Source organism: Pongo pygmaeus, chromosome 2 (assembly GCF_028885625.2).
Source record: "Pongo pygmaeus isolate AG05252 chromosome 2, NHGRI_mPonPyg2-v2.0_pri, whole genome shotgun sequence".
Lineage (NCBI taxonomy): Eukaryota > Metazoa > Chordata > Mammalia > Primates > Hominidae > Pongo > Pongo pygmaeus.
The window spans coordinates 150,680,112-150,702,592 of NC_085930.1; the positions used below are offsets into that span (position 1 = coordinate 150,680,112).

The 22,481-nt window shown below is 39.5% G+C and overlaps 1 protein-coding gene across 23 annotated transcripts in view; it reads right to left on the reverse strand.

Moving 5' to 3' along the window:
• The window catches only part of TFDP2 (transcription factor Dp-2), a 205,638-nt gene that overhangs the window by 49,608 nt on the left and 133,549 nt on the right, over nucleotides 1-22,481 (reverse strand). For 21 of the 23 annotated variants that reach the window (XM_063662293.1, XM_063662285.1, XM_054480210.2 and 18 more), the window contains 2 exons: nucleotides 11,320-11,423; nucleotides 977-1,098 (listed from right to left, as the gene is read on the reverse strand). In XM_063662293.1, coding sequence (XP_063518363.1) covers nucleotides 977-1,098; nucleotides 11,320-11,423 — 226 coding nt within the window. Of the gene's footprint in view, nucleotides 1-976; nucleotides 1,099-6,268; nucleotides 6,386-11,319; nucleotides 11,424-22,481 lie in introns of those variants that run through there. The other 2 variants (XM_054480218.2, XM_063662294.1) reach the window with 2 other exon arrangements.

A 22,481-nucleotide genomic window follows, 5' to 3' on the forward strand; every position in this document is an offset into this window, starting at 1 on the left:
ATAAGAATGTTCATAAGGATTGAATAACGCCCATAGGATTACAGGTAATTCTGTCATTTCAGCTCATTTGATAATGAAAAAGTATGCATACACAAAACTCTTCTGTCTTTAATGTATTTGTGTTTGTACATGTGTGTAGGCATGTATTTATGTATATTCATATGTATGCATATTAAAGCACTTTGCCAGGATTATTAATTCACTCAATATCCTTGAAGCAAGGAGATTCTTACTGAACTAAGATTTACCATCTGCTTGCTCAAACTCACATATGACAGAATCACCAATGCAGTATTCCACCATGTAAATAACTTCTAAAGTAACAAAACATCTAAGGTAACAAAATGAGGTTTTGAGTAATTTATCTTATTTATTTTTCTTTTGTGGAAGTATGAGGTGCTAAAATGATAAAGAGTGGAGAAAGGTATAAGTATTTTACAGGCAAAGATGAAACATACAGAAGTTTGTACTAAAAGTGACAAATTAGTAACAGAAGGGATATTGATTCAATTGTTCAGGGTTTAAAAAGAAGAGGAAATTTAATGAAAAATTTATTTGGCCTATTTCCCTACCCTTTTCTGGTTTTTACGGAAATAATTCATAGGGGAAATTCCGAGTATAGCCAACACTTAATATTTAACTCCTTTTTTGTGTGAGTTAAAAATACATAAAAATATAGTTTTTATATCTCCAAAGCAGTTAAATGTTATAATAATAAAAGTAGTCCTATTGCAGAGTTTAAAAAGTCACAGGGTTTAGTTATGAGTTATTGTACTGTTTTTTTCTGTTTAAAAATAATTGTTCCAGAGATTATTTATATGTAAGATATAAAGTGAAATAAAATAGGTGATTTTAAAGGAAAAACATTTGTTTTTAAGAACTAAACTAAAACAAGAACAGAAGACAAGATAGTAAGAAAAAAATGTCTAAACTTTTTTTTTAAGGTTTTAAAAATAGTAACTTGCAACACTCTTACCCAGGGACCCAGCCAGTAGCTTCTGCTATGTGTGTCTGAGTAACCATTGCTGGTGCAGGGGTATATGGACTCCCAATCAGAACACTTCCTGAACTGGTTAGTCTCTGTGGTGTGCTTATAATCTGTAAAGTTAGGAACAAAGAATATAATATTCTTAATTATTAAGAAAAGCCTACAGGCAGAAAATAACATTGATTGCTAACCTACATATGAGGAAACCTTGCTGCCTAAAAGGCACTTAATGTCAGTCATCTAAAAATATAAGCAATGCCTTTGATTTACTTATATCCTAGGATCTTAAAGCACAAGTATCCTGAATACTGACATGAGGTCACAATGCAGGTTTCAGCAAATAAATAGCAATTTGGAAGGATTAAGTAGACAACTGATAATGCTTTAAAAATCAGAAAAATGAAAAGCTTTCTTTGAAACCGAAGAAATGAATTGCAGTACAGCTTGATTTACTAGAACCAGGGCAACAGCAAATCAGACTTCCACAGTCCATCATACAGTGTACACAAAGATACTATCCAGCTTGGATTATTATATAGATGCAATTTTATCGTTTTTTAAAAGAGTATTGGACTGGGAGCGGTGGCTCGCGCCTGTAAACCCAGCATTTGGGAGGCCGAGGCGGGAGGATCACCTGAGGTCAGGAGTTCAAGACCAGCCTGGCCAACGTGGTGAAAACCTATCTCTACTAAAAATACAAAATTAGCCAGGTATGGTGGCGTGTGCCTGTAATCCCAGCTACATGGGAGGCTGAGGCAGGAGAATCGCTTGAACCTGGAAGGTGGAAGTTGCAGTGAGCCGAGATCGTGCCATTGCACTCCAGCCTGGGCAAAAAGAGCAAAACTCCATTTCAAAAAAAAAAAAAAAAAAGAGTATTTCGTGTTATTAAATACTCTTTGAAGACATTTTAAAGACCATAAAACATTCTACCATGTGGATTTATTATTCTCTATTAGATATATATGCATTTTTAATTATTCACTATTATAAAGAATGCTGTGATAAACATTTTTGTACAAAGACCTTGCCCTTAATTTCTATTTCCTAAGGCTAGACTCTAGAAAGGGGATTAATGGAACCCCTAAAGACTTTTTTAGAAAGGTACCTTATATGCGTTACCAGGTCTTAAAATTTTCACTGGTTAAAAAACAAAACACAACATGTTTTTCCCGAAGACATTTATAATAATTAATACAAAAAAACTAGCAGCCTAGTAATAGCTTTAGAAGTATTTTCATGTAAAAAAAGGGGAAGAGGCATGCTCCAGTGAATGGGGATATTAATGAAACATGATTGGCCCCTGTGTGGATAACTGTTGAAGCAACTGCTGGGTATATAGTTCTATTTTTGTAAAGTTTTGAAAGTGTTCGTGATAGTAAGTTTTAAGTCCCAACTGAGACAGAAAAATATCTACAGGGACTACATGTAATTGTTAATAAGTCCTCAAACAAGAGAAATAGTTCTATTTCTACTGCCTTATGCAAGACAAAATGCTAATTAGTTTTTATCTCCCTGACCAAATGAAACATGTTTCTGCAGCCAGGGTGAATCATTAAGTTCATTGCTAACTTGCTCCATACATAACTGAAGGGAAGGATTAATAAGCATTTCAAGCTCTTTATTTGCATTTGAAGGAAAGAGTCAAACAATAACCTCTGAAGCATAAAAATAGTTCAGACCTAGTTATTAAAGTCTAGTCAACATTTATTCATTTACCAAGTATTTAAGAACCTTAGTTAGCGTCTGTTTATGTTTGACTATGTTAGTTTGGGGCTAGGAAGATGTCAGTACCTAGAAGTGTTTATGAAATAGTTTTAATCCGTTCATTCCATAGTTTAAAAAAATAAAAACAAAAGTTAATAATACTGACAGATGTCTGGAGAGTTCTGATTATGTACAATACACCAAGGGTATTAAATAAGGCACTCAGAAGTTTGCCTCATGAGAAAACATAAAAACAGACAATGTGTCTGTACCTCTCATCAAATTCTGCCTTGCATTCCAAGTATGCTTGCACTTCTCACTCCACATGTCTGGTCCCACATCCCCACTTTCAGTGCATCCCCCATTTCAGTGCAGGATCTTTAGGGGTGGCGAGTACCTTGCTAAAGTATGTCCTTTGCAGGATTTAACACAGTGGTAGGGGATGCTCATAGGAAAGGCACAATAAATATTTACTAACTGGGATAAAATACACAACTTTTAAAATAATAGGGAAAAAAGTAACTTCATTTATTGATATGCTAAAAGGTTTATATAAAATCCACTAAAAAAAATACAGCATAGTTTCCACCTATCACTACACCACATCCTCTATCATGCTGACCTTGGGTATGGACAACTTATAAAGAAAAATGTGAGTTATTTGATTAGCCTCTGGTCAACTCTATTCCTTGAACAGCAGTGTCTACAAAGCTATTCTAAGCATTCCAATTTACCCTGGAAACAGGTTGTATTACTACTGCAGTATTATTACTAAGGAGATCTTTTTCTATATGGTATTAGCAACCTACATGCTTGGTTTTGCTGATTTACAGGGCTTTGTAGAAAAAAAAAGAAGCTGGGCATGGTGGCTCATGCCTGTAATCCTAGCACTTTGAGAGGCAAAGGCAGGCGGATCATTTGAGGTCAGCAGTTCAAGATCAGCCTGGCCAACATGGCGAAACCCCAACTCTACTAAAAATACAAAAATTAGCTGGGCGTGGGGGTGGGCACCTACAATCCCAGCTACCTGGAAGGCTGAGGCAGGAGAATCACTTGAACCCAGCAGGCAGAGGTTACAGTAAGCAGAGATCATGCCACTGCACTCCAGCCTGGGCAACAGAGTGAGACTCCATCTCGGGCAACAGAGTGAGACTCCATCTCAAAAAAAAAAAAAAAAAAAAAAAAAAAAAAGGAAGGAAGGAAAAAAAGAGAGGAGGAAGGGAAAGAGGACATAGAGAAAAACTGGCTATCTTTATGAAAATGACTTTGAAAGTGAATTCTAGTTTACATTTTCTTTTTTTCCCTCCCTCATTGTCAGATTGTTAGCTGCGGCTGATCAGAGAGTGATTAGCAACACTCTGCTCCTTTCTCTTAGCACAGGGCCTGGTACATAGCAATTCCTTAATAAACATTTCCTACATGAACAAATTAGAGAAATGACACACTTGAATAGGAAAGATAAGGTCTAAAAGTAGGTGAGATACAGTAAGTTCCTAAACTAGGATAATGAGAGTGAAACGTAAGAAATAAAACAAAAGGAAAGTCGGTAAGACTTGAACAGCCACAGAATATAAGAAAATTGGTTTACAGGGTGATGAGCCAGTCATGCTTTCTAACCCTCAACCTTAATTTTGAAATCCCAGGCCAGGAGTGATTTTGAAATCACTCCTATAATCCCCGCACTTTGGGAGGCTGAGGCAGGTGGATCATTTGAGGTCAGAAGTTCGAGACCAGCCTGGCCAACATGGTGAAACCCCATCTCTACCAAAAATACAAAAAAAATCAGCTGGGTGTTGTGGTGCATACTGGTAATCCCAGCTACTCAGGAGGCTGAGGCAGAAGAATCGCTTGAACCTGGGAAGCGGAGGCTGCAGTGAGCTGAGATCGTGCCACGACACTCTCCAGCCTAGGTTACAGAGCGAGACTCTGTCAAAAAAAAAAAAAAATTTGATATCCCAAACTGAAGTATTAAAGTTGGAGGTAAAAATATACTTTTAATATTCACTTGATATGCTAAGGAAAATGGAGTTTTAAATTTCAGAGTCCTCCTACCAAAAATCCAGACATCCTTAATTTAAATGTTATCATGTGGTTTCTCTGACAATAGAATTAGTTACGCTGGGAAAATCACATAGCAATTGAACATTATTCTGAACATTTTCCTGCCCTCAATCAACATATTTTATGTGCTACTGCCATCTACAGTTAAAAAAAAGCCAAGAAAGCATATGTATTCTAAAGGGAAAAAAATTACAAAATTATAAAGTGGTATATTGAGATTTCACTATTTGACGGAATTTTGGTTTTCACTATAAGAAGCATGTAGTTTTTACTCTTCTAAAATAAGACAGCCATGAGATTATCTTATACAGTTGACCCTTGAACAACATAGGCTTGAACCGGGCAGGGTCTACTTATACACGAATTTTCTTCCACTTCTGCCACCCCTGAGACAGCCAGACCAACTCCTCCTTTCTCCTCCACAGCCTACTCAACGTGAAGACGTCGAGGATGAAGACCTTTATGATAATCCACTTCCACTTATGAATTATAAATGTATTTTCCTAATGATTTTCTTTGTAATATTTTTCCCTAGGTTACTTTATTGTAAGAATACAGTGTACAATACATATTAATATATGAAATAAAATTAATATAACATAAAATGTGTTATTCGATTATTTGTTATAGTAAGGCTTCTATAGTCAATAATAAGATATTAATAGTTAAATTTTGGGGGAGTCAAAAGCTATCCATGGATCTGTGATTGCACAGGGGCTGCGCCCTTATCCCTTGCATTGTTCAAAGGTCAACTGTATAAATAATCTTAAGATCTGTAACATATAACCATAAGACAGCCTGTAAGAAAAGGGCAAGTATCTCAAACTAAAATAGGTACTGCTTAACTAGTTTCCATAACCACAGAAAACTTTCCATGGGGCCTTTTGAAATTTCTATCTTCCATTAAGATTTGGCTTCCAAAAGACATGTAAAGTTCAAAGGGCAAGCACAAAAAGAAGGCTAAGAAGCAAATTGGTGAGTTTTTAATCCAAGAATTCTTTTTTTTTTTTTTTTTTGAGACGGAGTCTTGCTCTGTCACCCAGGCTGGAGTGCAGTAGCGTGATCTCGGCTCACTGCAAGCTCCGCCTCCCAGGTTCACGCCATTCTCCTGCCTCAGCCTTCTGAGTAGCTGGGACTACAGGCGCCCGCCACCACGCTCGGCTAATTTTTTGTACTTTTAGTAGAGATGGGGTTTCACCTTGTTAGCCAGGATGGTCTCGATCTCCTGACCTCGTGATCCGCCCGCCTTGGCCTCCCAAAGTGCTGGGATTACAGGCATGAGCCACCGCGCCTAGCCTAATCCAAGAATTCTTTAACTAAACAAAAACTTTTTTAAAAAATCATGGATGAGGGAGTTAGAGGAGAAGCGATAAATGGCTCTAACTGGGTGTCTTAGTTCATTCAGTCTACTATAACAAACCACCTTAGACTGGGTAATTAATTAATTTTCTTTAAAGTCTTCTGCAAGGAGTACAAAACTGGGTAATTTACAAACCATAGAAATTTATTGCTCACTGTTCTGGAGGTTGCTGAGAGGTCCAAAATTAAAGTGCCGGCAGATTCAGTGCCTGGTGAGGGTTTATTCTCTGCTTCAAAGATGATGCCTTCTGGTTGCATCCTAATAGCAGAAAGGGTCCAGGGCGCTCCCTTCAACCTCTTTTATAAGGGCACTAATTCCATTCATGAGGGTGAAGCCCTCATGACTTCATCACTTCCCAAAAGGCCCCGCCTCTTAATACCACCACAGTAGGGATTAGGTTTCAACATGAATTTTTGGAGGAACCCATTCAGATCACAGCATTCAGTTCCTGGCCCTCTAAAATTCACGTCTATTTCACAGGCAAAATACATTCATTTCATTCCAATAGTCTCACAAGTCTTAACTCCTTCCCAAAATCAGATATGGGTAAGACTCAAAGGTGCAATTCATCCTGAGGCAAATTCCCATCCAGCTGTGAGTCTGTGAAATCCAACCTGTTTCCAAAATGCAATGATGGGACAGGCACAGAACATGCACTCCCATTCCAAAAGGGAGAAAATAGAAAAGAAGAAAGGGATAATAGGTCCCAACCAATACAAAACCCAACAGGGCAAACATTAACTTTTAGGGCTTCAGAATAATCTTCCACTTGATATCCTGCCTTCTGGACACACTGGAGCAGGAGTTGGGCCTCCAGGGTACTAGGGGCCCTCACCCCCATGACTTTATTGGGGGCAGCCCATGCTGCAGTTCTCCTGGGTTAGAGTTTGAGTCTTCTGCATGTGGCTCTCCCAGGCTGGAGTTGCAAGCTGGAAGCTCTACTAGACTAGGGCCTCAGGGAGCGACCCCGCCCCCCTCAGCTCCACTAAGCTTTGCCCTGGTGAGGGTTCCCAGCGGTGGCCTCACCTCTGTAGCAATTCTCTGCCAGGATCTGCTAAGGCTCTCCAGGGCATCTTCTGAAATCTAGGTGGAAGTTATCACACCCTGCAGCTTGTGCACTCTGCACCCACTGGAGATGGCATCACTCAGACACTGCCAAGTTTCACCATCTGTGCCCTCTAGAGGAGCAGCCACTGTGACTTGCACTATATTTGGGCCTACTGGAGCCACACCTGGAATGGCTAAGGAGCACTGTGCCAAAATTTGGGGAGCAGACTTGACACAGTGCCAGGAAGGGATTGCCAGGGTTTCATTAGCGCCTAAAGCCCCTCTTTTGATAGTTCTGTCCCCCATGCCTTGGCACTCTGGGCCTGTGATGGGAGGAGCAGTACCGGTAATCACTGAAATGCTGTGGGTTTATTCTTCCATTGTTTTGATGAACAGCACCAAGCTTCCACCCACGCAGGCTAATCTCCTTATCAAAAGGTGACTAGGCCACTCTTTTGGTGTTCTCTCCAGAACATGCTTTTTTATTCCTTACATGGCCAAGCTGAGAATTTCCCAAATCTTCACTTCTGATTATAAATTATATCTTTAATTCATTTCTCTCTTCTCACATTTTACTATAAACAGCCAAGAGAAGCCATGTTGATCCCTAAACACTTTGCTTAGAGATTTCTTTGACCAAATATCCAATTTCACTGCTCCTAAGTTCCTCCTTCCACAAAACATTAAAACAGGGAAACAATTCAGTGAAGTCCCTTGCCACTTTTTTGGTTGTTGTTTGGTTGTTTTACTTTATTTTTTTGAGATAGAGTCTTACTCTGTCAGGGTCACTACAGCCTTGGACTCTTGGGCCCAAGTGATCCTCTCTCCTTAGTCTCCTTAGTGGCTAGGTGCCACCATGCCAGTTTTGTTTTTTTGTTTTTTTTTCTGAGACAAAGTCTCGCTCTGTTGCCCAGGCTGGAGTGCAGTGGTGCAATCTCTGCTCACTGCAACCTCAGCCTCCCAGATATGAGGGATCTTCCTGCCTCAGCCTCCCAAGTAGCTGGGATTACAGGCACCCGCCACCATGTCTGGCTAATTTTTGTATTTTTAGTAGAGACGGGGTTTCACCATGTGGGCCAGGCTGTTCTCCAACTCCTGACCTCAAGTGATCTGCCAGCCTCAGCCTCCCAAAGTGCTGGGATTACAGGTATAAGCCACTGCACCCAGCCTAGCTAATTTTTTGTTTTTATTATTATTATTTTTTTTTAGTAAAGATGAGGTCTCACTATGTTGCCCAGGCTGGTCTTGAACTCCTGGGCTCAGGAAATCCTTCTGCCTTGGCCTCACAAAATGTTGGGATTACAGGAACGAGCCACTGGGTCCAGCCTTTTGCTACTCTGTAACAAGGATGGCTTTTCCTCCAGTTTCCAATAACATGTCCCACACTCCTGTCTGAGACCTCATTATAATGGCCTTTATCATCCATATTTGTGCCAACATTCTGTTCATGACCATGGGTAATCTCTAAGAAGAGTGAGGCTTTCTCTATAGCTCTCCTCTTCTGATTCCTCACCAGAATCACCCTTAATGGTCCATTCATCTCAAGAGGCTTTTTCTAGCCCGTTCCTCTGAACTCTTCCAGCCTCTGCCCATCATCCAGTTCCAAAGCCACTTCTACAGTTTTAGGTGTTTGTTATGGCCACACCCCAGTTCTTGGTACTAATTTTTGTCTTAGTCTGCTATAACAAAATACCTTAGCATAGGTAATTTATAAATGATAGAAATGTATTTCTTATAGTTCTGGTGGCTGGGAAGTCCAGGATCAAGACACCAGCAAATTCAGAAGACTCACTCTCTGCTTCATAGATGGTAACTTCTTGTAGTGTCTTCACTACAGGAAGTGGGGCAGAAGGGGGCAAAGAGCTCCCTTCAACTTTTTTTTTTTTTTTTAGATGGAGTCTTGCTCTGTCGCCCAGGCTGGAGTACAGTGGTGTGATCTCTGCTCACTACAACCTCTTCCTCCCGGGTTCAAGCGATTCTCCTGCCTCAGCCTCCCGAGTAGCTGGGACTACATGTGTCACCATGCTCAGCTAATTTTTTGTATTTTAGTAGAGATGGGGTTTCACTGTGTTAGCCAGGATGGTCTCGATTTCCTGACCTCGTGATCCACCCATCTTGGCCTCCCAAAGTGCTGGGATTACAGGCGTGAGCCACCACACCCAGCCTCAACTTCTTTTATAAGGTCACTAATCCCCTCCATGAGAATGAAGCCCTCATAGCTTAATCACTTCCCCAAAGGCTCTACCCCTTAATACCACCACAATAGGGATTAAGCTTCAACATGAATTTTGGAGGGACACATTCAAGAGACAGCAATGGAATCTTACAACAATTAGGAAACCAAAAACGAATCTGATTCTTGCCCAAGAACTAAGAACTGAAAAAAGGACCTCAGAAGTAGGGGGACAAATTAACTACTTGGGATGGCCCAGTTGAAGGTAGAGTTCCAAATCGCCTCTCCTTCTTGTGACTTTTGTTTTGCTGATCCTGAGATTTACAGTAACTGAGTTAGTAGCACACATTACTACTTATTATTAACAGAACTGGACTGTGTAAGGGCTAAAATGCACATTAGTTCAAACTGACAATGAGAAAAATTATACATGCTTCCAAAGGAGAAATTCACATTGGGGTATAGCAACATTAAACAAAAAATAATAGAAAATAATCTCTCAAAACAGAAGAGTGCTGTAAAGGCAAGACTCATAAAAATTTGAGGATGTTTAATTTTGGTGCTTATATAATCACATTTCAAAATGCAGATCAGGTGCTTTATCTCATTTGCACCTATAGTAGTGGCTGAGGAGGGGCAAATGCTTAGCAAATGTCTGAAAATATAACCTGAGCTACCTTGAAATGAGGGCTCTTATTTGAGCTTAAATCTCTATGAGGTTTGGAGCTAGACTACATTCTTCACATAGTTACAGTAAATTGTGTTGTATCTTTAGCTTGATTTCTGCAGATGATAAACAGTCCTCAACTAACCAAGGAAAATATCATGTCTAGAATGTGTCCTGAAGTCTTAGAAACTTTCTGAAACCATTAAGTATGTTAAAAGATATTTTTGTCTAAATAACTTTGCATTTAACATAGTCCACAGTGCTGTTGTACATTATGGGCAAAATTTATCCTTATTGTTCTATAGATGAAAAGATGAAAACACCAGCAACGAAGAGTTATTGCTTAAATGTTTGAGTACTTTTACTAATGGTGGGTGAGGCCATTTAGACATAGTTTCAGAGTAGTGGAATGCAACCTTGCTTATAAATAAGTCTTCTGTAAGTGCTACACACTTCATGCTCTAGCATAATTAATGAATGTCTTTAGAGAAACAGTTGTTTTCCATTTTTCATTCATTATTTCTACTGCTAAAGATTAAAATAAATTGGTATATTGTTTTTTCCCCAAAAGTCTTTAATGAAAGGAGTTTTAAATTAACAGCTCCAGATGTAAATTAACTGTTGGGTCACAGATTCCACTTATATGAGAATACATAGTTTAGAGTAGTAAAGGTTATTTTATAAGAAAAAGAAAAAAGGAGGAAGACATAAAGCATAATACATTTCAAATCAATTTAAACAATTAAATACAAGAGAAACCTCACATAGAGAGCAAAAGACTTAATACTACACATCCAGAATCCACAGATTCAAATACGTGAAAATTAAATATTAAAGAGCACACAATGTTTCTCAAGCTCAAAACTTGACCAGATACATTCAGATAAAAACAGAACGTTTTTTAAAAGTGACCTGATAACTGAAATTAACTATAATTTTTTCTTTTTCTTTTTGAGACAGGGTCTTGCTTTATCACCCAGGCAGGAGTGCAGTGGCGCAAACACGGCTCACTGTGGCCTTGACCTCTTGGGCTCAAGCAATCCTCCCGCCTCAGTCCTCCAAGTAGCTGGGACTTCAGGCATGCGCCACAGTGCCCAGCTGTTTTTTGTAGAGACAGGGTTTTACCATGTTGCCCAGGCTGGTCTTGAACTCCTGGGCTCAAGTGATCCACCTGCCTCGGCCTCCCAAAGTGTTGGGATTACAGGCGTGAGCCACCTACCGCGTCTGGTTTAACTGGAATATCTGATCAAACATATTTAATGCAATTATCCTTTAAATTAGTCTTGGCTTTAGATTCTAAGATTTGATAATTTTCTTACCATTTGGGGTCCAACATTCACATTTATTGGTCCTAAGGTTTTTGGTAAAATCTTCGTAGGTGAGTTGGTATTGGAAACTGGAAATGCAACAAATGAAATGTTGCCTGAAATGATACCAAAACATTAAGTTAGTACTCTGCAATACCAAGGCCATTTTCTAGCTATATACACCCATGGTCCTAATTCATTATGTTGAGGTAATTTATAACTATCTTAGGAAGCATATTATGAACAAAATACACCTTACTGAAAAGTCATACTACTGACTGCTTTGTTGTAAGGAATACAATTAATTTTGCTGCATAACTAATCTTATTTATATTTTACTGAAACTCTATAAAATAAATAGTTCCAATTATTTGACAATTAACTACGAAACTTTCAGTTAGTCTTTTAGAGGAAAAAATTTTTAGAGAATATGTAACGCAAATCACAGTTTATATCAGAATTGAGAAAGAGATCTTTAATAGACATGACAGAACAAATAATATACTTGATGAAACATAACATGAAAAGTAAAATAACTATTCAAATTTCTTTATAGTATAAAACATTGAGACTAAAAGCTAACATATTTTCAAACTGTCAAATTGCTAATGCTTTAGGGTTTTATAACTAGAGAAAAAACATGGTGCTAACTAGTTATTAATACTAGAAACAGTGGGATCTGTACCGTGTTTTCAAGTGATTTCAGTATTTTAAATTTCAAATTAACATAGCAAACTGCTACAAAGAAAATTCCCCCCAAAAGGAAAAGCCAACCTATTACTTTCTGAACTATAACATCAACTACTTAATTCCCCCAACAAACTTCAGCTTATCAATGTTTCTCTTAGAAGATAACAGTGTAACAAAATATATCAAAGGAGATCATCCAGGAAGTATGTGAAAGAAGGCCAACACTAAAACCCTGGAGACAAGCAACATTTAAGGGTAGGACAACAAAGACATTTCCTTCTTAGTTGCCTTCCTCAGATGACCCCCATCTTCCAAAACTTGACCACACTCTTTAATCCCCTTACTATTTTTTTTTTTTTTGAGATGGGGGTCTCGCTCTGACACCCAGGCTAGAGGACAGTGATGCAATCACAGGTCACTACAGCCTCAAACTCCGGGGCTCAAGTGATCTTCCCACCTCAGCCTAGAAAAGTGGCTGATACCACAGGCATGCATCACCACACCTGGCTAACTTTTTTATTTTGTAGAGATGGGGTCTTGCCATGTTGCCCAGCCTGGTCTCAAACTCCTGGGCTTCAAGCAGTTCTCCCCCTTAGCTTCCCAAAGTGCTGGGATTAAAGGCTTGAGCCACGGCACCCAGCCTAAATGACTTTTTCTTTTTTTTTTTTTTTTTTGAGAGTCTTGCTCTGTCACCCAGGCTGGAGTTCAGTGGCACAATCTTGGCTCACTGCAACCTCCGCTTCCCAGGTTCAAGTGGTTCTCCCATCTCAGCCTCCTGGGTAGCTGGAATTCCAGGCACCTGCCATCATGCCCGGCTAATTTTTGTATTTTAGTAAAGATGGGGTTTCACCATGTTGGCCAGGCTGATCTCGAACTCCTGACCTTGGGTAATCCACCTGCCTCAGCCTCCCAAAGTTCTGGATTGCAGGCGTAAGCCACTACGCCTGGCCCTAAATGACTTCTTTCATCTCTGCTCTGCACTTTCTGCCTCTTCAGGGATCTCACCCATCAATTATCTACTCTGTCTCCGGAATTTTCAACTATTCCATTGGCCCTTTCCCTTCAGTTTTTCTGCCCATTTGGCATTATAGAGTTAATTTCCCCCCTAATTCTACATATAAAAATCAAATTCTATTTCTTGTACCCACTCAGCAAGTCCTAGTACCCAAATCTGCTTCTCCTTCCTGTTCTCACTCTTCATATATGACTGAGCGCTCTTATACGATCATCGAATCCACCCAGTGATCTAATCTAGAAATGATCTTCAGATCTTCACTCCATCCCCTCCTCATTCAACTGACCACCATATTTGTTATTTCCTTATTCTAGTTCCTTTATGCTAGTGGTCCCCAACCGTTTTAGCACCAGGAACTGGTTTCGTGGAAGACAGTTTTTCCAGACAGGGGTGAAGGGAGGTATGGTTTTGCAATGATTCAAGAATATTACATTTATTGTGCACTTTATTTCTATTATTATTACATTGTAGTATATAATGAATTAGTGATACAAATCACAATGCGGAATCAGTGGGAGCCTTGGGCTTGTTTTCCTGCTACTAGAGAGTCCCATCTGGGAGTGATCGGAGATAGTTCATCAGGCATTAGATTCTCATAAGGAGTGTGCAACCTAGATCCCTCACATGAACACTTCACAATAGGGTTTGTGCTCCTATGATAATCTAATGCGGCTGCTGATCTGACAGGAGGCGGAGCTCAGGCAGTGATGCGAGTGATGGGGAGTGGCTGCAAATACAGATAAAGCTTTGCTCACTCACTGGCTTGCCTGCCTGCCACTCACCTCCTGCTGTGTGGCCCAGTTCCTAACAGGCCACGGATTGGTACCTGGTGGCCGGTTGGGGACCCCTGCTTTATGCTGCTGGCACTCGTTTAATTTGCAACTTCATATCTGGTTTGAATACAATTACCCTCTAACTCAGTGATTCACAATACTGGCTGTCCAGTGGAATCACCTGGGGAACAATGAACAATACCAATTCCTAGGTTCCAATCCTAGAGCTGCTGATATAATTGATCTGGGGTGAACCTGGGCATCGGGCCATTAAATGTTCTCCAGACAGTTCCAATCTGCAGCCAGGGCTGAGCACCATGGCTCTTAGTAGATATCCTACCTCTAACAGCTTTCCTAGCCACTCCATGCATCTATAACAAACCAGTCTTTCAATTGGCAAAACTGTTCTGAACACTCCCCTAATTACCGTTTTTAAGGACTCCACAACACTTCCTAAATGCCTCTCAGACTCCTCAACATGGCACAAAAGCTCGCAGTGGAGATCTCACCCCTGCCTCCTTTCACAGTTTCATCTTCAGCTGCTCCCTCCACATGTACCCCACAATCCAACCAGATTAAATACTTTACATTTCCAGAGAGGCCCCAATTCAACCACCTGGCTTTGGTATACACCTTTCCTTCTGCTGAGAAGGCCCTTCTCTACTGAGCCAACTCCTACCTACTAGCACTTCAAAATGGATGGATTCCACACCATTTTCTGAGCAATTATTATGTCCCCAGAGTGTTCCAGAGGTTTCCTATATACACATACATATATGTATGTACATATATACATACACATATAAAATGTGTATATGTATGTACATATATACATACACATATAAAGTGTGTATATATATATATACACATACATATGCACACATACACACTGTTGTCCTAAGCATCGATGAGGAAAAAAGTATACACATATATATACATTTTATGTGTGTGTATGTATGTGTGTATATTTTTTCCTCATCGATGCTTAGGACAGACAACAGTGTGAAATAGATTATTAGTGACCCTATTTTATACATTAAGAAATTGAGATTGAGATTAAATACAAGGTCCCATAGTAGTGAAGCCGATAGCTCCACCTCCAAAGCCTCTGCTCTATGCATCTCCTTCTTCTTAAAAGCTGTCCCATCCCCTGTGGTCTAAGTTCTGGATGTTCCTCTTCTGGCTTCTCATAAAACCTGTTATTACTGACTTGTAATTCTATTATAAATGGGCTACGTCTCTCAGCTTTGTATCCTAGCATCTAGTTTAGTCCTTGGCACAAAACAGGTGCACAAATGATAAAAACTGTTTGATCAGCAAAGATTGAAAGTATTACGTTTCCTAATCTGGATGCCAAACTTCCTGCAATACAGTTTAATTACAACCCTTATTATTTTTCCAACCAAGATCATAACCCATCCTGAGTTTGAAATCAATTTAAACAGCAGGTCCTTTGTTTATTTTATTTTTAACATGACTGAACTGGTATTATCAAATAAAGTTTCCCTACCTTGTAATTGTGCAACTGATTTTCTTAAAACAAAATGTGGCCGGGCACGGTGGCTCATGCCCGTAATCCCAGCACTTTGGGAAGCCAAGCAGGGCAGATCACCTGAGGTCAGGAGTTCGAAACCAGCCTGGCCAACATGGCGAAACCCTGTCTCTACTAAAAATACAAAAATTAGCTGGGCATGGTGGTGCACACCTGTAATCCCAGCTACTTGGGAGGCTGAGGCATGAGAATCTTGAACCGAGGAGGTGGAGGTTGCAGAGAGCCAAGATAGCGCCACTGCACTCCAGCCTGGGCAACAGAGCAAGACTCTGTCTCAAAAAAAAAAAAAAAGAAAAGAAAAAGAAAAAGAAATTGACAAAACAAAAATTACGGTCCAGAAATAATTTCACCTATATATGAAAATTTTGTACATGATAAAGGTAATATTTCAAACCAATAATGTTGAGACAAGAGACTATCCATTTGGATAAAAGAAATTTTAGATTTCAATTTTTCACATTGAACAAAAACAAATTTCAGAAAAATCAAATATTTAAACATAAAAATTAAAACTTTATAAAAGTATTAGAAGAAAAAATATAATAATATTTTTATAATCCTGGAATGAGGAAGGCCCTCCTCAACATGTTACAGAATTCAGATATCTTAAGTGAAAAGACTGACGGATCTGACTACTTAAAAATCAAAACTTTCTCTATAGCAAGACTTAATATACTTAGAAGACAAATGTCAGGCTGGTAAACAAATGTGCAAGGCACAGGTCATTTGATTACCATTCTTAAAAATTTTTGTTTATTTAACCTACTCTTATAAATAAGAAAAAGGCAATACTCCAATATAAAAATAAATCCGGTATATGAAGAAATACAGATGCCAGTCATCACATGAAAAGATGCTTGATTTTAATAATTAAAAAACTAACTTTTGGGCCGGGTGTGGTGGCTCACACCTGTAATCCCAGCACTTTGGGAGGCCAAGGTGGGTGGATCACGAGATTAAGAGTTCGAGACCAGCTTGGCCAACATGGTGAAACCCCGTCTCCACTGAAAATACAAAAATCAGCCGGGCATGGTGGCGTGTGCCTGTAATCCCAGCTACTTGGGGGGCTGAGGCAAGAGAATCGCTTGAACCCAGGAGGCGGAGGTTGCAGTGAGCCAAGATCGCGCCAATGCACTCCAGCCTGGGTGACAGAGCAAGACTCTGTCTCAAAAAAAAAAAAACAAAAAAACAAACAACTAACTTTTTAAAAAAGGAAACCTTTTCGCATACTAGACTGATAAAAAATTAACAAGTCTGATAATGCACTGAGTTGGTAAGGATGTGGCAAAACAGGCACATTTTAAAAGTACTGACTTGGCACCTACTATTCTATGTCAAGAACTAAGGCTAAGCATTAGGATATTCAGTGAACAAGTAACACTGTTCCCTGCACTCAAGGGACTAACACACTCTGTTAGTGAAGGGAACACTGTAGAGCCTTTCTGGAGGTTCTGACAATGTGTTGATTTTAATTAGAGAGGAATAAACTGACCCTTGTTAGAATACAAAATTTTACATAAATGCTTTAAAAATAATTCTACACTTTTTTTCTTTTCTTTTCTTTCTTTTTTTTTTTTTGAGACGGAGTCTTGCTTTGTCACCCAGGCTGGAGTGTAGTGGTGTGAGCTCGGCTCACTGCAAGCTTTGCCTCCCGGGTTCACACCATTCTCCTGCCTCAGCCTCCCAAGTAGCTGGGACTACAGGCGCCCACCACCACACCCGGCTAATTTTTTGTATTTTTAGTAGAGACGGGGTTTCACTGTATTAGCCAGGACGGTCTCCATCTCCTGACCTCGTGACCCACCTGCCTCGGCCTCCCAAAGTGCAGGGATCATAGGCGTGAGCCACCATGCTCGGCCTATAATTCTACACATTTTAAAGTTTTTTTCCATCTCAACAAATACCCTCTGTTGCCTAAGCGGCAAGCTAATGTCTGGCTTCTGTGACATCATGATTGACAATGGGCATACCCTCTGACTAGCAATTCCTCTGGTGGAAATACACTCTAATAAACTAGGCAGATAAGAACAATTCTACATGTCCTGGGATTGGAGCATTGTGGCGAAAAGCAAAGACCTACAAACAATTTAAGTGTTTAACATCTTTTGGTACATGTGTATGATGAAATTTTAGTACCTAAAAATACAAGCACGTATTGCCATGGAAAAATGTCCTATTATAAGAGAACACGATTACGTTTACCTGAAAAACTACATATACATATATTTTTCATATATTTTTATATATTCATAAAAAGTCTGCCAAGAGAAACTACAAATTTAATAGTGGTTAGCTCTGATGAGTAGCATGGAGGAAGCATTTGTTTTATACTTTTTATTATTTGAAAAAAACATTTTATGAACATGCATGCACTTGTTTTATAATTTTAAAAGCTACTGTTGCCAGGCGCGGTGGCTCACGCTTGTAATCCCAGCACTTTGGGAGGCCGAGGCAGGAGCATCATGAGGCCAGGAGTTTGAGATCAGCCTGATCAACATGGTGAAACCCCATCTCTACTAAAGATACAAAAATTAGCCAGGTATGGTGGCGCACGTCTGTAATCCCAGCTACTTAGGAGGCTGAGGCAGGAGAATCACTTGAAGCCGGGAGGCAGAGGTTGCAGTGAGCCAAGATCGCACCACTGCACTCCAGCCTGGGTGACAGAGCGAGACTCCGTCTTAAAAATAAATAAATAAATAAAAATAAAAGTTACTGTCATTCTGAAAAAGAGAGAGAGAATGAATCAGCCATAGCTACTAAAACAAGTTGAAGATCTAGAAATGATTGTCTTATAAGTAGTAAAAATGAAATTTGCTTTAAAAATAGTTAAAAGGATTCCATTAGAATTCCAATAATTGTAATATCCAGAAATAAAAGCCACATGTTTAGACAAAACTTACTTCCATCAAATCAGCTAAGTTCAGCAGCAGAAATATATATATATATATATATATATGTATGTTTTTGACTCAAAAGGACACCTTTAAATGGATTATAAAGATTCAGTCAACCAAAATTTCAGCCAGGCTGAGAGAAGTAAAGTCTAAACAGTTTTTCCTAAGGGCGTGGCCTAAATTCATAGCTCCTTGGCAATAGGAGCTCGACACTGTCCAGAAGCCGATTCCTGGGACTCAGTGTATTAAAAACAACGATTTTTAAAGTTGCCTGGATTTTGGTTCTGGCAATTCCCTCAATTAACTAAATGAGATCAATCACCTAGAGAAGTGGCTAAGAAACAGAACTAAAAACTTATGCCAGATCTTGGCACAGGCACAAGATTTTGGCTCAAATATTATTTCAATATATTGAGTAATTGAAATATTTTTGTTTTCCACTAGAATTGTCTAAACACCACAGATTTTTTTTCCCACTATAATTCTTTAGGGGGTTCCAGTTACAATTAATCACCTTCAATATGTCCAATTAAAATGAAAAATCCAGTTACATAATTGTGGTTTGTCTATATGATGCTAATATAATTTTTTTTTTCATGGCATAGACTTTCTGAAAAAAATTTTTTTTTTGCTTGAATTAGCTTTAGGAAAAACCTTCTTCACCCAAGCCTACATCACATCCTCCTACAAGAACCAAATTGGTAACTTACTATAAGAAATACATATTTTTTGTGGGTTTATAAATCTCTTAAATTAGAAGCAATGGTATATCCCATATATACAGGGTCCAACTTCCCAGGACAAACTAACCTATAGCCCAAAATAAAAGTTTTTGGTTTGTTTGTTTTGAGACAGGATCTTGCTCTGTCATTCAGCCTGGAGAGCAGTGGCACTATCACAGCTCACTGCAGCCTCAAACTCCTGGCTCAAGTTATCCTCCTGCCTCAGCTTTCCAATAAGCTGGAACAATTGGTGTGCACCACCATGCCCAGCTATTTTTTTTATTTTTATTTTTTGTAGGGAGGGGGTCTCACTATATTGCCCGGGCTGGTCTCAAACTCTTGAGCTCAAGCGATCCTCCCACCTCGCCAAAGCACTGGGATTCCAGGCATGAGCCACCACACCCAGCATTAATAAGTTAAAATGACCTAGACTGTGGTGGTGTATGTGTTTGCTGAAGTCCCAGAACGCTAGGCTAAAAGGGGTGATTCTACTGTATGTAAATTATACCTTAATAAAATGATGGAAAAATGTAACTTGGGCAAGTTCATATTAATTAGTAAGATGCTAACTATAGATTATACCATCCTCTTGCTTTTCTTCTTCTGTCACCTCAACTGGCCCTTAAAACTTCTTGTCTAAAAAACATGCCTTCAGCTAGTGTCCCTTTTAAGTCAGTCTCCTGCATCATCACAATCTTTCCCTCTCTGCCAGATCATTCTCATCAGCACATAAACATGCATAATTTCTTCCATCTAAAAAACAAAAAACCAACTTTTCTTGACCATCCACAGTCCTCCAGTTACCAACTAATTTGTTGCCCTCTACAGCAAAACTACTCACAAAATCTGCCAGCATTTGCTGTTTCCACTTCCTCCACATCTCAGTTTCTTTTGAACCCTCTCTTCTCAATTTCCCCCCCCAATTCCACTGAAATTCTTGGCCTTCCATTTACTTTAACCTTCCATCTACTCTTGACATTTTTTAAAATCACACCTTCTTTAGAAACACTAACTCCACTTGACATCCAAGCCACCATTTTCTCCTGGTTCTCCTCCCAACCTACTGGTCGTTCCTTCTCAGCCTTAGTTGTTGGCTCCTTCTCTCTAAACATTTGGGAGCCCCTTAGCTTGGTCCTCCAATCTCTTGGCTGTGAGCCCTTCCTCATGAGATGATCCCATCTTAGTCTCCTGGCTTTAAATACACTGATGACTCTCGTGTATATTTCTCCAGATTAAATCTATTCCTTGAACTTTGGATTCACATATCCACTATCTTCTCATATCTCCATTTTGATGTCTCACACGTATCTCAAACTTAACATACCCAAAATCTAACTCTGGAATGACCCAACCCCACCCCACCCAGAAACCTCCTTCTTCATCTCAGTAAATGAAAACTCTATTCTTCAACTGCTCAGACTGAAAAGATTACTATTGAGATCTCACTTTCTCTGATATCCTACATTCAATCCATTCATAAATCCCGCAAGCTGTATCTTTAAAACACAGCTTGAATACAACCACTTCTCACCTACTCCTCTGCTATCACTCTGGTCCAGGCCAACATCTTGGCTTCAATCACTGTAATAGCTTCCTGACGCAGCTCCATGCTGCTGCCCACCCTACCCCACAACTCTATTTCCATGCTCTCTAATACAGTAGTCACTAGACACAGGTGGCTACTGAGCACTTGAAATGTGGTTAGACCTAGATTTTAAATTTATTTAATTTTAATTAACGTATTTAAAAACTAAAGCAAATGAAGTATTTTCCCATTAAACACAACTTTATCATTTTGGTAGGGCTATATTTCACTTCAATTGTTGAAAATGTAGCATCTAAACTGAGATGTGCTCTAGGTATAAAATACACATCAGATTTTGAAAACTTAGCACAAAAAAACTATAAAATATCTGACTAATAATGTTTATATTGATTACATGTTGGATGATAATGTTTTTAACTTTTTTATTTTTTCCTTAGAGATGGAGTCTTGCTCTGTCACCCAGGCTGAAGTATAGTGGTGCGATCTCAGCTCATTGCAACCTCCATCTCCTGGGTTTGAGCAATTCTCCTGCCTCAGCCTCCCGAGTAGCTGGAATTACAGGGGCCTGCCACCACACCTAGCTAAGTTTTGTAGAGATGGGGTTTCACTATGTTGGCCAGGCTGGTCTCGAACTCCTGATCTCTTGATCCACCCACTTGGCCTCCCAAAGTGCTGGGATTACAGGCGTGAACCACCATGCCTGGCAACATTTTTTTTTTTTTTTAAGACAGTCTCACTCTGTCACCCAGGCTGAAGTGCAGTGGTGTAATCTCGGCTCACTGCAACCTCCACCTCCTGGGTTCAAGCAATTATTCTGCCTCAGCCTCCTGAGTAGCTGGAACTACAGGTGCCTGCCAGCACACCTGGCTAATTTTTTTGTATTTTTAGTAGAGATGCGGTTTTGCCATGTTGGCCAGGCTGGTCTTGAACTCCTGACCTCAAGTGATCCACGTGCCTTGGCATCCCTAAGTGCTGGGATTACAGGCATGAGCCACCACACCTGGCCAGATGGTAATGTTTGTATAATGTTTTGATAAATGTTCAGGTTCAATAAAATCCATCATTAAAATAAATTTCACCTGTTTCTTCATAGTATTAAAATATTGCTACTAGAAAATTTGCAATTACATAAGTGGATTACATTATACTAGGAAACCCAACTGGTTTATCCTCCACACAGCAGTCAGAGTGATCCCACTACATGGAGGAGTCCTCTTCAAAACTCTCCAACTGGCATCACATCTCAGTTAGCTTGAGTCCTTAATGAGGGTTTACAAAGCCCTATATCATCTGCAGTCCTCTTTCTGACCTTGCCACCTGTCAATCTCTCCATACTTCATTCCTCTGCATTCACACTGACCTCTTTGCTGTTCTTCAATCCATGCCAACCAAATTTCTACTTCATGGCCTTTTGTCCTTCAAGTCTCCTCTGCCTGTAATCCTCCCCCAGATATCCTACGTGTCTTATTCCCGTTTCCTTCAAGTCTGCTAAGTCGACACAGCAGCAGAGATATCTACCACCCTATATCAGCACTTCCTAATTTACTATACTTTATTTTTCCACCATAGTACTTATCTCTATATGACACATTACATATTTATATTTACTTATATAATTAGTATCTGTCTTGTCACTCTCAGAATGTTAAGTTCTACAACAATAGGGGCTTTGTCATCTCATTCATTGCTCCAGCTAGGTGTCTCCAACACTAGCATACAGCAGAGCTTAATATTTGTTGGATGAATAAATTGGTAAGTACATGAATGTCTACATGGAAGCATATATACAAATTCATAAAACTAGAGTGTACAGTGAAAACTGAGTCTCCTGCCATCCCAAATCACCACCAAAATATTCCCTTCCTTAGTGACAGCTGTGGTGCCAGTTTATAGCTAAGTTTCCAAAAATATCCTAGGCATATACAAACACATATGCAAAAATATTCTTTTTTTTTTTTTTTGAGATGGAGTCTCGCTCTGTC